Raw genomic sequence first — 16,272 nt, forward strand, 5'->3', positions numbered from 1 at the left:
AGCAACAAGAGGAGAGGTAAAGACGAAAAGAAGAGGAAGGAGAGAAGGCGTGAGAGAAGGAAAGAGAAGATCGAGTCTGCCTGTTTGACCGCCGCTTGGCTGGCTGCTCAACCGCTGCTCTTCGTCTCGTTCTTTCCTCTGTTCTCCCTAACTTTTTTCTTTCTCTGTCTCCCGCACGCACACACACAACACACACACACACACACACACACACACACACACACTCTTTCTCTCTCTCTAACTTTTTCTCTTGCTCCTTCGCCAGCTCGTCTCGTCTCGTAACAAGAGACGGCGCGGACAATGGGTGCTGGTACCAGCGCGCCTTCGGCCAAGGCTGCCACACGGCTCCGCTTGGCGTAGCCTGGAAACACTATGCTCTTCACCGAAATTGTCGAATAGTGCCATGTTGCGCTTGCTATGTATGCTCACTGTTGTTCTTATTTCTTGAATTATAAAATTGATATTTTACGACACGAATGCACGCATGTGATTTTCCTTCTACAGGCTCATGCCTATAAAGTAACCTAATAGTCGCTACGTGATCATTCATATTAACGCGTGACTTGATAGCCATAATAATCTTGATAAAGCCGATCCATAATCAAGAGGGATAGTGTTTGAATATATTGACAAAACTTTGTTTAATGCTATATCGAATATATATTTATTATTCTTATTGTCATTTATCTAACGGGGCCAAAAAAATTAATAAAGAGTACCTTTGATATTTTAAAATTAATTCTTATCTTGATAATAAGTAGCTCGATCATTGCAAGGACTTAGAGCATACTTGTCACGGACAGAGACACGAGAAAACGAGTCATTCCGTCCGCAGCCGAGGTTCTTACGACGGTAATGGGGCGAGATAAAGCCGAGATAAAACCGGGCATGCCTTGAGAAGAAAGCGAGAGTTTGCGATAACCATACGCCGGGAGAGCGAGAGTGGCCGTTATTGCCTAGCGATGAGTTTTTAATCGGCCGAGATCTCTTTGGACACTCGACCGATCAAAGAATTACGGAAAGGCATGTTGAGGCCAAGATTTTCCTCCAACGTTCGCGGATCCGCCGCGAACTCCGTTCTCCAAGGAACGAAGAGAGTCCCGTTTGAGTGACTAGTTTAATCGCCCCGTAATTTTTTAATAAGTAACGTTTGAGAAATAACTGTGAGACTCGCCGTTCGAAAAACATTAAATTAAACTCTCTCGAATGATATATTCCATCATATTATGTTTCTCTCTCTCTCTCTCTCTTTTTTTTAATTATTAAGCTCTAATGGTAATAAAAAAGTCTATAAACCTGTATCTTTTTTTATCTAATTCTCCCAGTCACTCCCTCTCCCCTACAAAAGTGATATATTTATATCACGTTATTGACTAACGTGTAATTTTTTCATTTTAAGAATTGTTCTCATTTTAATGTCATCCTTTTCCGTCAACATAAGAGTTAAAAAGATTGTTCCTGGTCTATTTTAAGTCGGAAAAATTCTAGAACCGAATACTACGTACATTGACAATAATTACACTAACAAAGATCTCTCTACCTGTACCTGGTACGCAATCTATAGGCTATTCAGGATCAAGTATAGAGAAATACTGCCTGGAATCCTTGTATCGTATATTAAGCAGCGTACCACTGCAGCACTGGCGCGGCCAGACCCGACGCGCTTCGACGCCTTGTCGATCGCTTCCCTTCAACAATACGTCTCTTGAATCTAAGCGCATTCTTCGAGATACCCGCGCTCACGCAGGTAGCGAGCGATGCAGTTTTGACAGGTTTCGGAAGTGATGGAGGTCGCTGACAAGGACCGATTTCTACGGGCCATTATGTTCGTTTCCGAGAAAAAGCGCGCCCACATGGGGAATGAGAAAACATTTATTGCTCACTCTACCAGATATTTTCTTTCAAACAAATAAACAGTTTAAAGTAAATGTGAATAAATGTTGGCTAAAATATTTTGTAACTGTATTTTATATTAGCATAGGCAATATAAAAATTTAGTTAGTCTACTTATCGTAAAATTGACGGTGAATGGTACATACATTGACGCAAGTTGCAAAACATTTTTGTACGACGCAAAACACGTGGACGAGATGAGGAAAGACGGTTCTCGTTTAACCGAGCGTCAGCGCTAGAACGAGCCCGGCGATAATTTACAGAAAGAAATAAACGAATTCCTCGCTGGAATTCCTGGGACGCGCGCGTGATATTTCAGTCCAACGACCTGCTCCTCCTTCCGGGAAAGCGATATCCCGAAACTTCTCTTCGCGCCTGTGGCGTAAACTTGACGCGTGACTTTCAATAGCTTACGCAATCTGCGATTAATACGAGATTAATCCACAACTTGTCAATGATAAATTGCAAGACTGACAAATATTAAAGACATTCGACAGATTATTATTAAATAAAGTTATTAACTTCTGTCATTAATTTCTACATAACTATACTTCTTTTGTAATAAATGTTTACGAGAAACATTTGAATCTGAAAAAGTACACTCGAGCACACAGTAACGACCGCGGTAGATCAAGTGGCCTAATCCGATTAGTCTCGACTATCCGTCCGAATTTTTGACGGCTCATTGATGCTTCCTATTCTTTGAAACGAGACCGAGTGCGCTATAGGTTCCATTTGTAATGGGAAACGATGCATCTTGACGAGCACACATGGTAATCGATTGGTCAAGGTTGGCTGAGAATCTAAGGCAGCGATTTTCATTACGAGTTAATATAAGCGCGATTATCCATACTAGAATATCGCGACGTGATCGCCGATTATAAATTTCGCGATGCTTATCCATTATGTCGATCTGCGAGATTTTGCCAAAATAATTAATTTGTAGCGTAACGGAAGAGTTTTGTGGAAAACTAAAGATTACTCCGATATTCCTTAAAGTTTAAATCCGAAATAAAAAACGATATAATTTTAACAAGTTGCAAATGTTGATGCTAAGGTATTTCTGATCCTTATATTCGATCTTTATATTCAAGTCGTTTTAATTCAAGTCTGCTCATGGGCATCAGTCCTAAGATTCTATATCCAACCAATGTGTGTAATGCAATAATCGTTAAATACAGCCAGCGTCTTAAGATCATACTTGAGACGATCTTGAATATAAGATCAAACAATGAATATCTGTGAATATGGTTTAAGCAAAAGACAATTATTTCTGCGTCATGACAATCGATGCATAAATTGTTTGAGAGTTTTTTAATTTCTCGGCATCTGCATATCACGCAATTTTTCGACACATCTGTTTTTTTTCTTCTTGATATGTCACATGGCCCACTGGCTCTCAGGATCGATAATTTATATAAAACCGGGTATTCTCTAGTTCAAACGGGGATACAACGAGGATACGGCAACGTCGCACACGGCTATTCGTAGCCCTGGCGGTTTACCGAAGCCAGGGGCCTACGGCCCTGCGTTCTTGGCCTCGGGCTCTGCCCGTTGAGAGCCGCGGGATGGAAAGAAGGTGCCCCACCGGGTCCAGAGATCGCCTGCAATGGAGGGGACAAGGAGACACGCGCGCACCCACTCGTATATACCGGCGTACAGGGCGTCTCTGACCAACTGCACCTACTCTAACGATGCAATTTTTCTAGTGTTCAAGTAGTTGAAAAAAGAAATGCTTGGAAATAATAAACGATGATTATCGTTACTTTCAATTCGAAAAAAATTATAAATATCTAATGTCATAACTATGATATTTTTACGCTTATGCATCTCATCTACATTTAAGAAATATTCTGAGCGTATTCTCCTTTGTATCTCTTTCTTTTCTTTTACTTTTATGTCAGCGTTATTGTTATTTTTTATTCTTGTTTTTCTCTATGGTATACGCGAAACACGGTGCAATCCGTGATGGAGTGCGAATCTTAAAATCAGTGTAAATGCGAGACAAATATAGCGACATCCGAATATGCGAGAAAGAGCTTAATATCGCAGAGAGAGAGAGAGAGAGAGAGAGAGAGAGAGAGAGAGAGAGAGAGAGAGAGAGAGAGAGAAGTGCAAGGATAACAAGACGATAAAGTCTCAAATTAGGCGCCCGTTCGTCCGAGTGTCCGGGAACCAGAGATGGGCGCTGCAGTCTCGCGTGGATGTTGCGAAAAAAGCCGAGAAACGTATTCAGGAAAAAGCATATTAACGAATCAAATTCGCGTTACGGTTAGAAATATAACTTTAAGGATATTCATATTCCTGTATCGAGAAGTATCGTGGTTGGAGAGTGGACCGATCGTTGTCTATTACGCAGATGTTTGATAGTGGAGAGCAAAGTGAGAGAAATATTAAAAATACGAAATAAATAGTTACGCGCGTGCACGTATCGCTTATGGGTATGTGACTTTCGTTAGAGTCCGGTTTCTATATGCTTCACACCGTTTTCTCGCCGGTGTTAGCAACTCTTGACTGCTATTACAAAATGATGTAGATAATGATATTTATTATCCTATGTGATCCCCCCCCAAAATACAGAAAAAGGCAAGAAGTTAACACAATTATATAGTATTACGCGTATATGTTAATTTGCAATTAAAAGATTCCAATTAAAACTTATGTCAATAATATGATGTAATATGTGATAGTTTGATCCCATTAATTCAGGAAACAATAACTGTCGAAAGCAACTTACGCCTTTTTTTATTGTAAGAAGAGAAAACTATGTAGAAAAAGCAGCATCAATAGGTAATTATATCGTATGAGCATGGTGCGCGCACTATCTTGGTGAGAGATAAGATTAGCGTATCTATAAGCGCGGAGACTCGACGCGCGGCGAGTGCACGCAAAAGGCTCTTTATACAACGGCGATGATAACTATGGCTGAGCCGTGACTAATAATCTCCGCGAGGTTTCTTCGTGCACGATAATTAATTTCCCAGATCGTTGATCGGCGATCGGGGCTTTTCTTTTTCGCGCGTAAGCTATTTTTACGCCGAGTCCCCCGCGCCGCGTGGGAGTAAAGGGCGCAGCGATGTGCATCGCGGAAACTTTTTAATTCCATTAAATCGCCGTCGAGGAATCTCGGGTGGAAGAAAAAAATTTCTCGGAATCCCGTTCCCCACGCGCGTGATGCGACGAGATGAGCAACGAAAGAAGAAAAGATAAGGGAAAAAAGCACGATAGTGACGACGACGACGACGACGATGATGATGATAGAAGAAAAGTTGTACGAGGTATCCTTACGTGTGAGATTATCGAAAGTAATTCGCATACGCATCCTGCGCTCAAGAGATTGAAAGGACTAAAAGCGTCGGAAAGCATTGGGGACCGTGTCCACACTCGAATATCTCTCGGAACTTTCTTTGACAAGTGTATAAAAGCTTTTCCCGTCACACTAAGACGAAAATCGTGGCAAAATGTAATCGCCAAGGTATAAAAGAATGAACCAAGTATATACCTAATGCATAAAAATATATAACTATATGGAAATTGAAAATAGAGTAATCGACTCTAAAAATTCTTTCAATTATATCAATTTCAATGCATTTTATGTTCTTCCCCTTTGAAGAGTTAAACGAGAGGAGCTCGTTCTCGTCGTTGACACACATCACAATTTTTCACGGTCGAAGCCGTACGACAGAGACGAGGCAATTAAAAAAGAGCGAATTGTCGCGAGCGTAATGGGCTACCTTCGAGGTCTCTCGACGGTTAATTTGCATGACTAAAGTTAAGCCTTTGAAAGGTCCGCGTCCGATACAACATTGACCACCAGAGAGGAGGAAGAGGAGAGGCACGGTCCCCTCGGTGACTGCCTCTCTTGCCACGTGTGCGCCACTATGGTACTTGCAGGTTACGTCCGTCCGAAGAAAGGAACGGGGCAGAGCCAGAGGAAGGACGTTAGGGAAACAAGAAGAGAAAACGCGTAGTAAGAAAAGAAGACAAGGAAGGATGGGGAGGGAGTGGAGGCTGTTATGCGCCGTCGTGTACCCAAGTAGCAAGTGTCAGCCCCGTCGGCTACGCCCATATAAATCCTTAGTTACCTAGTCGCTTTACGAGATACAATTATTTACGAAGACCGACTGGCTACCTTATTTAGCCTTAGTTAGCTCACCGACGAATATCACGAAGCCGATTAATTGGCCCTTCTTGTTATCCTCGACTTCTCTCTTCCTCTATGCCTATCATTCTACATACGTACAGTTCTATCGACTGGCTGGAACAAGAGTAGTAAAATTCTTTCCACAGACAAATTAATGATAATCGTAATAAATAAGTATCCTCACGTAGAATCGTTCTAATGATCTATTACAGGCTCAACAAACAGTCGATATTAAAAATATGTTTTTACTCCCGACTGCTGCCATCCGAAGATTGTCTATTATCATTTTTAATTGGTAATAATATAAATAATAATAAAAGCAAATTTGTGTTTAAATAAAAATTCAAATATAAATAAATCTTTGATATCTCTTCAATACTATTAAAAGCACTGTATTAAAAAAATACTGTTAAGGTTTTAAAGATAGAATACTATATAATATTATATCATCCTTATATAATCTACTTATCCAGCATCTGATTCGACGTATACGATAGGTTTTCTGAAAAACTTGACGCTTTCGAATCTATTATACATATTTTCTTTTTAGCATGACGATTGCGCGGCCACGCGAGACGTTAATTACGTAATAGTGGAAGTCTTCCAAATGGAAACCGATCGTTCGAGCGGTGTGCTTCGGCTCGTGCAATATTTAAGTACTATGCGGTCAATGCGTCGGTCAACCAAAGGTAATTATAATTAAATGAGCAAGGCCAAAGCGTGCATAGAGAGGAGAATCCTAAACAGTAAGGAATACTCTCTTCTATTTTTTCTTTCTATCTCAATACTGTGCATGCCATGCATCTTTTCGAACTCGCCGCTTGTAAATCATTCTCACCGCTTAACCTGATATTAGCGTGACAGCCTGCTATCCCGGTCCCGGTCGCCTTAGCATATGGTTAGCAGATGCCATCGCTGCTATAAGCCTTCTTTTTTAATTAAATGCTTCGGCAGAAATTTTCACGTGCAAATATCCTACTATTAAAGTCGATCTTTCGGATGCTGTGAATTGACGTGTGATCGGATGGTTCTGGTTTCCTTTAAAATCACGAACAACCATCACGCCGAGTTATAAATTTTTTATCGGCTATCCTATTTGTGTATCGAAAGCCCGAAAACCAAATCAGCAACGGAGTGCAAAACGAAGCAATATGTAAGTCGTTTACTCTCTAGAGCCTAAATAGTCTCCGCGAGTGGCGGCAGTGGCGAGTAAGGGCACAGTTTCGAAAGCCGGACTAGCTGCTCTAAACAAAGAGCTTTACGACCATATTTATAGTTGTCGTAAAACACTACGTAGATTGCTAACCTTCGGTTCACACAGACAGCCTGCACCTCCTCGTTTACCATCTTCCCTTTTCTCTTTCTCTCGCTTTTCAATCTGTTTTCTTCGCCACTTTCTTTCCGCCTCAATTCCTTTCTCGCTTGTCTTCTGTTTTTTTTTTACTCATATTGTTCTCACACAGCCACAAATGAACAATCTAAGAGGTACTTTCTTTCTTTTGATTTTCTAATCTTTTCTCTGGTTTCTTTGAATTTTATCATGTCTCATTTTTTCTCTGTGTATCTCTTTTCTTCTATTACGTCAACTTTCTTCCTTCTTTCTTCTTTTTACCTAATCTCAGTCTCTCTCGGTTCTCCATCTAATTAACAATTTGCCCCCCCCCCTCGTTGTTCTTCATTTTTATATAAAAATACGACTTAAGACTAATTTCTTATTATTTCTTAAAGAACAAAGTTTGCAAACATCATTTTAATCATAACTGTGCTCGTGACTTTCACTCCATTCGTAGAAATAACATAATTAGTGGCCATAGATTAATCAAATACGCGTATTTCTCCGTTTCTCTCTTTTCAATTTTCGTCTAACCTTCTTCTTTTTATCAAGTGAGACACGAGCAACTCAAGGTTCGACAATAACGATAACGACGACGACACCAACAACAACAGTGACAACGACAAAGACAACGACGACGACGACGACGACGACGACGACTGTCTCTTGGCGTTAATTGACTCGAGAATTGTACGGTCCAATGACATTGTTTGACGAAAATCGGTTCGACTGAGCTCGGAATTGGGCGGACAAACCTGAATCGTAACCATGCGAGTCTCGAAAGAAAAACCGGTATTTTGGGCGAGCACAGCTTATTAACATGCGTCCGCTTTTTCATTCTTTTGCCAGCCGGGTTTTTCGGGATCCGCGCGATCTTCGTTAGAGCGTCGCGTCAAAAATGCATTTTAAAGGGCGGAAACGCAAAATTCAGAAGCGAGAATATGTGAGCTTATGTTAATCCTCATTAGCACAGAAAGAAAACTTCGTGCTTGGACTTTTACATTTTAAAAAGAATTTCTGTCTCGAGAATGGAATATTATCGGAAAGAACTGCTTGTATATATTTCTACACACAAAATATCAAAAATTACATATTATAATATATATTTATAAGTTTATAACATTTTTAAATAAATAAAAATTAATAAAAATGCATATCTAATTCTGCAGACGTTAATTATATTCGCTAGATCTAACTTTGTAGTGTGTTAACTGAATCCGCAAGATTATTAATCTCGCCCGGAGCGAAGCGCGATAAATGAGTCGTTTGCATTTACCTGCATTAATCTCGTCAAAGTACTCTGTAGGCGAACATTTCAGCGCGTTTATATACGATAGCATGCGTCACCAGGATCACGCTATTTTATTAAACGGCGGTTTACTCCTCTCGCGCGCGCGAACAAGGTATTTGCGTGTTTGTGTTCACGCAATGCAAACATCACGCTTTAAATAGGTATTGAAAGTAACACTCTCTTCGGCGCATTCACTGTTCGTAACTGTTCGTTATACTTATATATATATATATATATATATATATATATATATATATATACACATCAGCTTTTGTTTATTCAACAAAAACCGACATAAGTAATAGATTTAAAAAAAAGAATTGTTGCAAAGCAGAATTCTTTCAAATGAATCGATGTTTCGTATTTGAGATCGATAGATTCTTCCTACTAAAAGAATTACATTTTTATGTAAATGTTTATGTGATTCTTGATCAAAAGAGTAACTAAAACGATATGAAAGTGCTGCTCGATAGTTCATCCAAGTATGCGCTTATCCTGTTACTATGTTGATTAAACTGCGATTATTTTAATGCGCATTTGGTCTTTGTAAAAGCTTACATTTAGTCACTCATATATGTATATCTGTTAAAATTTTTACCCTATCGCATCCAACTTGAAAGAAAAGAACGTTATTGAATGAATAATGATCAAGTTTCTATTCGATATTTTGCAAATCTATCTATCCGACTATCTGCCCAGTGCATATCAATTTTAGAGATGTTAAATACGTATCTTTGAACGTCAATATTTGACAGCCTCTTTCAGCCTCTTTCACCCACTTTTACCCGCGGAACAACCGCTTATTAATGTCCACCAAATACAATGCGCGAGGAGAATCTCGTTTTCGCAAGTTCGATAAAAACTTGGCGTAACATTGCGTGACGATGTGAATTAAACTACCTTTACACTCACAGGGTAATCCACATGTCGCAGGTCAGGAACTTGTTATCTCTGTACAACCGTCTATTAAAATTCACGTCATTAATCGGTGCTTCGTGTCATGTCTATCGATTTTACAAACAAATCGGAAACAGAAATCGACGATTTGCCAAGCGATAAGATACGATACATTATACAATGTGCGATGAAAAGCCACGAGAGAGAAAAAGCCGTAAGATCTGATACGCTGTTCATTGGCATCGCATCAATTGCAATTTCAATATTAATTTTCGAGTTCAAAAATGTACAAAAGATATATATATAACACAGCAAGGTTTCATTTTATTTTCTATTTTTTAGTTTCTATTTTATTTTAAAAAATTAAACCGTTTGAGATATTTCCAGTGTTGTATTAGAATATTTTGAGAATCGTATACACACGGTTTTTCCAGCGGTATGCGAGTAAAATCATCTTACTCCTTTTTAAGTAACAAATTTCGATCTCCGCCCACGTCCATGAAATCATGATGGTTTTAGTAGAACAAACATATTTTCTGTTCGTGGTGCGCGTATGTATCTCTTTCTGGGAAAGGCGTTTCGCAAGAGGAATTTGTTTAACCATTTATAAAGGAAGACGCAAGCACCACCGTGGGGTATAGTTGCCGAACCCATGGGGATAGGCACCATGGGCGGCGAATCGACGGAGTCTTGCCTTCCTTCTCTCTCTCCTCTCTCGGGCAACCTTTCTGAATGCAAGAAGTCCGGCAGGTAGGCTCGTTAGCGAACAGGTAGGTAGGTAAAGGCGAGTCAGGGTAGATGTATAATGCTGACTGTAGCCAGTGTGTATCTGTGCTTACATATCGGGTGTACTAACAATCCGCATCGCCTTATTCATTCAGATTTTACGGTGAATTACCGTATCGGGTAGAATTACCCCTATCAATTGTTTACGAAAAAGATTATATAGTGCGTTACAGATTTTTCCGACTGCGTTGTTGACAAATGACGTGATCGTAATATTTATGCACTGTAAAACATGCGCTGTCACAATGGCATTGTAATCTTTATCTGAAAAATGTGCATGACTTAAAAATATACAAAGAATTGCTACATTTCACATTTGTGTAACGAGAATGAAAGATGTTACAGGAACGGCCAATTTTCATTTAGCGCGTTAACGCGTTTATATTTTTATTAGATATTTATATCTCGCGTAATTTTTTCTATTGATTATAATGTTAAAGAAATTATATATAAAAACACAATTTACGATACATATCGAAATGTACAAGTGTAACTACTTTTCTTCAATTTTTATTTAATTTTCCTTTTTTTTAAGCTTATTATCTTGTTATCGCGATCGTTGGAAATTCCAAAAGACTTGCGGATATTTCGGTATACCCGGTATATGCCGCAGAGCGTAAGAAATGGGTGGGTTAGCTCCGAGAAGAGACGAAGTAAGAGAAGAGAAAAGGAAGGATACCAAAGGAACGAGAGTGAGAGAGCCGTGGCGAGATACCACGGAGAATGAGTGAGTGAGAGAGAGACAGAGAGAGAGAGAGAGAGAGAGAGAGAGAGAGAGAGAGAGAGAGAGAGAGAGAGAGAGAGAGAGAGAGAGAGAGAAATCGAACGAGCGATACAAGGAAGGCGTGAAGAAGAGAGTAAGAAAGAATGAGCGAGAAAGAGAGAGAGAAGAAAGAGAACTCGCTTGGGTGCCATGTGCATTGGTGAGCGGATACACATCGTACGGTTCGGAGGGAAGGTATTCGGGCAAGTTCAGGGTGATGCAGCAGCAGGGTCTCTCTTCTCTTCTCTTCGTTGTGCTTCTCTCTCTCTGCCCCCTTATTCTCTCGCTCTCGCATCATCTCGTTTCTTCGCCTCTTCTTTACGAAGAGAGGACGTCTTCTCCTCTCTCCTCTCTCTCTCTCTCTTTCTTTCTCACTTTTTCTCCTTCATGATTTCGCGCTCGCCCGTCGGGACTGTTTCGTTTCGTTTTTCGTCTCTGGGGATAAGCCTATAATGTGCTTGAGGCGATCTAGGCGCCCGACCGCCTACACGCGAACTCGTCAATTACTTCGCACAACGAGACACATCGTTTCTAACTCTTCCCTACCTCTCACTACTGTCTCACTTCTTTTTTCTCTCTCGATCTTCGAAGCACGCCACGATGCATTGCGCGTCGTATATCCGCGGAGTCTGAGGTGCAATCCGGACGCGCGGAGGCGGTTTCCGAGCAGCGACAAAGTATATGTATCGAAAGGCGCGCTTTCGCGAGTGCCCACGTAAATACCACCGGAAAAAATCGCGTGCAAACGCGTAGGTATCATTATGCGTATGTCACACCGACAACGGGCGAACAGCGTCGAGTTCATTTCATATTTCAAGTTTTTACATAGAAAATAGCTGATTGCTCAAAAATTACCAAGAGAGAAAAATAATAACTACCGTCAACACTTTGCAAATAGGTAAATTATATATTAAGATAATTTTTATAAAAATTTATTATTAAAATAGACTTCTGGCCTCACTTGAATTACGTACTTTCGCGATATCAGCGTGCTAACTTCACATAAACACGAAAAATAAAGACAGTTCGTACAGGTTCGAACATTTCGCGATCGTCCGAACTCAAACTACCGCGTGAATCGCATCATACGTTGCAATTTATGTCGCAGCGTTTACGCTCGCTTGCGAAGTAAACTTGCAGCAAAAACTCTAGTGGCTAGTCGTTCGACCACTATCCTCGCCCGCGCATATAAGTGAGATTTTGTTTTGCATATATTTTATGCCATCAATTTTTATTCCAACCGACACGTCCAAATCGTCGATATCTGTTCGACACTTCAGAGTTGGATAAAAACAATTTTGGTAATATTATTTCGCTCCAAATAATAAAGATTTGGAATAATTAACCATATGTGTCGTGAAATAAATCGAGCGGTTTTAATCAAGTAAGCACTTTAAGGAAATGTAACGAAAAAATTGGTAAAGTCATATTTTCGCTTTCTGTGTGGAGCTGGATAGATTCTTCTTTTTATTTCAATACCTATAATTAGCACAGGGCAGTCACATATAGAAACGCTAAACTGACATGAATACTAACGAAATGCTCGACATTATGGAACATAAGAAGTGTAAGAAAAAGATAGCTTTGAAAAAGACGAGTATGGCGTTTTATGACATGTTAATGATACTAATTTATGGTAATAATAATAACATTAACTACATGTAAACACATTTTGCGTGTGTGTGTGCGCGCGCGCGCGCACTTATTACTGACATTTCTTTACGGTAACCGAAAGGTAGCAAACAAGCAATAATATCAGATTGTCATAAAAATATATTACATCGCGCACGACAAAAATTCCAATATAAAAAATGCGAATTTCTTTATGTGCAAATTCGTGTCTTTATTTTACATATTGTTTTTAATTATACGCATAGAAATTATACGCATGATAAAAAATAAGTTTCAATATGTGCATAACGTTTCGCCATTGATTCACGTATTGTATAATGCGTCGATTCGAGGAATGAATCATATTTGGTTAAAAATGACGTCATCAGAATGTGACGCGTTACACGCAATCTCGACTTTCTCGGCATATCTGAATAACTAGTTTTCATGCAGACAAGTGACAAAAAAAAAGAACACGTGAAGCGGCTCTAGTGAAGTCGGCCGATGCCAAGATTAATTCCGCTTGAGCCTCGCGCGCGCGGCCTTCCTCGAAGAGCCATAATTAACCACTTAAGCGATTACAACGGATCCCGACGTAACGTTTTACACGTTTTCTGACGATGAGTGCAACGAATCCTTCCCTCTCTCTCTCTCTCTGCTTAGTACACACGTATTCTTGTACTACGTACATACATATAAAACGAAAGTGATCTATGGCGCGACGACAGAATCTGATCAATGGAAACTATATTATAAATCTCTATAAGACGATATGTATAATTAACAATCGCGAATTCTATTGATAGATATATTACGAAAAATATAATGACGATAGAAAATTAAAAATCAAACGAATTGACGATTATGAAAGATTATTTCGTATGGCTGTGCATTACATAAGCCGTAGAATGCGAGGTTCTTTAAGAGCCGAGACCTTGATATATTCGATAATCACGCTTTCCAGACAGTCGTACCGTAATCGTGCCTGCAACATCTCACATACGGGACGCGTCAGGAGACGTACGGCCACGTTAACTCATTAAAATGTTTTGGCAACAGCATGACAGCGCGGTAGCGCGACATCGATTTGTCAGTGACAAAGTCTGGCAGGGAAGAGGAAGAACTGGCCAACGAGAACGGCAGGCGCACGCACTTCATATCGTATACGTTACTGACGCGTCGAGGCGATTTGTTCCGAATGAATCTGTCACTCGTAAACTCCGTTCGACTTCCTTTTTACAATTGACAAATTAGAATCGGTCTCTCAACTTTTTCAGAATGGAAAGACAATTGAAGACATTAAAGCGTTTTTTGGAAAAAAATTAAAAAAATTGAAAAGTTTTCTCCCAAGATATCGAGAGAATAGCAATTTAAGAAAACGGTTCCAGGTCTCTTGAAAAATTGACTTGAAATTCTATACATTGTAAACGACCATTGATAATCATAATCTCATAAATCTTGTGCTTGAAACGCTAATTCTAGCCACTTAACTTCTATCATTTGCAGTAAAATAATTTCAATACAATTGATAAATGCAGTCTCGCGTTGTATTCTTGATTGGGTTAACTCCAGAAATCTATAGATGGTATCAAGAAGCGAGGTTTAAAGCTTCGCGAGAAACGTGACAGTTCTCGACCTTGATATTTCTTTTTTCGAATATCGCGGGAGTGCCTACACACACGTTGCGCGTTCGAGTTTACTACATTGTTTACATTAGTTGAATTTTTGTGCGAGGCGCTTAGCGGTGATAACGCGCCAGTTTCACGGCCATTCGTCTTTATAAAGGTTGCACCGCGACCAGCTATTAATATTACTTTTATTCTTTTATTAACTCCCGAAATATCATTTCTAAAGAATTCTGAGTCGGTTATAGCCTAAAGAACGTGAATGTTCAGGCTGACGCGTGCATTCAAAGAGATGCATATACAAATATTCAATATCGAGACAATAAACAAAATAATCGCCAACGATAAAAAAAAAACAAGATAAAATCGAGGTGATTCGAAATTTTTGGCTCATTTGTCGTACATGCTGCAACAAATTGGACGCGACATTCCACATGAGTCGGTTTGCTTCCAAACTTGTTCAATATGTTACCGTATAATCGTCGTTCGCCCAACAATCGGCCGCGTTTTGGCGACGACCTGAAGGAAGGAGAACGCGATTCGAGACGGCTTACAAAGTAGCTTTTATTGACGTCGTGCCAATAAGAGCAACGTGGCATATCTCTCTCTCTCTCTCTCTCTCTCTCTCTCTCACTTTCTCTCACGCGTAGAATCGTCCAAGTGTCGTTGTCGACGCCTCCGGCGTTCGCGATTATCGCGAACGGGAGAGTGTGGGCAATAAGGCCATCGCCGTCGCCGCCGCCGCCAACGTCGACGACGGCGACGACGGTGAGGAACCTTTCGAACGGTGACGACGTGCAACGTAATGCGCGGCGTAATAGCGAGGAAATTAATAGGAGCGGCCGTGGCTAGTGGACAGCCATACGCCGGGAACGGGAATCCGAGTCACATATTTTCTCTATAGCCGACACAGAGCGCGCGCGCACACAGGCGCGATTATCATCGGACCGTGAAAGCGGCTACGAGAGTAGGCACTTATCGTGCCTCGATCGATTTCAAATGACGTTAATCTAAGCGCGCGAGGCAGCGCGAGATACCTGGGTGCTGGCGTTACATCGCGTCGAGCTAAGCCCGGACGCTACGCGGCCACCATTGGGAAATGTCGCGCCGCGCCTCGCGCCTCGCGCCGTTGATACTTGATTATTTCATTCCTTCGTGCTTCGCGATCAATCGCCGGCAACTATATATGATATTCTCGCGTCGCAAAGTCTACTTACATGGAATTACTTCTAACGATACGTTACTTCTGACTTCTCATATGGATTTGTCGATATGTGACTCAAAATCGGAGCATTTCTATACAACGCTATACGTCTCTATGTTGCACCGATATTTCAAGAGAAAACGGTAATTCTTTTCCAAGGGAAACTTGACAATGTTTTGTAATACACATCGTAAAATTAAAATTACGTCACGTACTCATCACTCAATGAATATTCTTGCGCATATATATTACCCTCATTTAAATAAACCTCCAGCCAGCTGTTTGCCACGACGCGGACGCAACGGAACGATGTATCGAGCCCGTTGACTTGGCAGGAATTATAGGGGAGGCTAACGAATAATTAAACTCACGCGACGCGCGCGAAATTGGCGTCGATATGATTTCCCGCGTCGTTCGCGAAATATCGGGAGTCAACTCTCCGCGACGAAAGCGATCTACGCGGACACGGACAAAGTACAGAAACTGTACGATACGATAAAAGAACAATAAAAGACTTACCGAAAACGGGACTGTGGTCGGATCTCGCCGACGTTTTTCCCGTCGTCGCATAGGTCCCGGCGAGCGTGCCCTTTTCCTGCAACACACATGCACGCACTTAATGCTTCGTGTCCTGATGCGGCTACAGAAATATTTGGGAGGGTGGATGAAGAATATGTCGAAACGCGAAACGCGAAACACAATATGGAGAACAAGGAAAATACGTC

General features: G+C 40.6%; 1 protein-coding gene across 1 annotated transcript in view; it reads right to left on the reverse strand.

The window, feature by feature from the left end:
• Positions 1 to 16,272, reverse strand: part of LOC143904160 (protein pangolin, isoforms A/H/I/S) — a 126,698-nt gene that overhangs the window by 108,854 nt on the left and 1,572 nt on the right. The window contains exon 2 of the mRNA XM_077418547.1: positions 16,067 to 16,142. Within this exon, the coding sequence (XP_077274673.1) occupies positions 16,067 to 16,142 (76 nt within the window). The remainder of the gene's footprint in view (positions 1 to 16,066; positions 16,143 to 16,272) is intronic.

Source organism: Temnothorax americanus, unplaced genomic scaffold (genome assembly GCF_048541705.1).
Source record: "Temnothorax americanus isolate GAGA-0224 unplaced genomic scaffold, ASM4854170v1 Scaffold5, whole genome shotgun sequence".
NCBI lineage: Eukaryota > Metazoa > Arthropoda > Insecta > Hymenoptera > Formicidae > Temnothorax > Temnothorax americanus.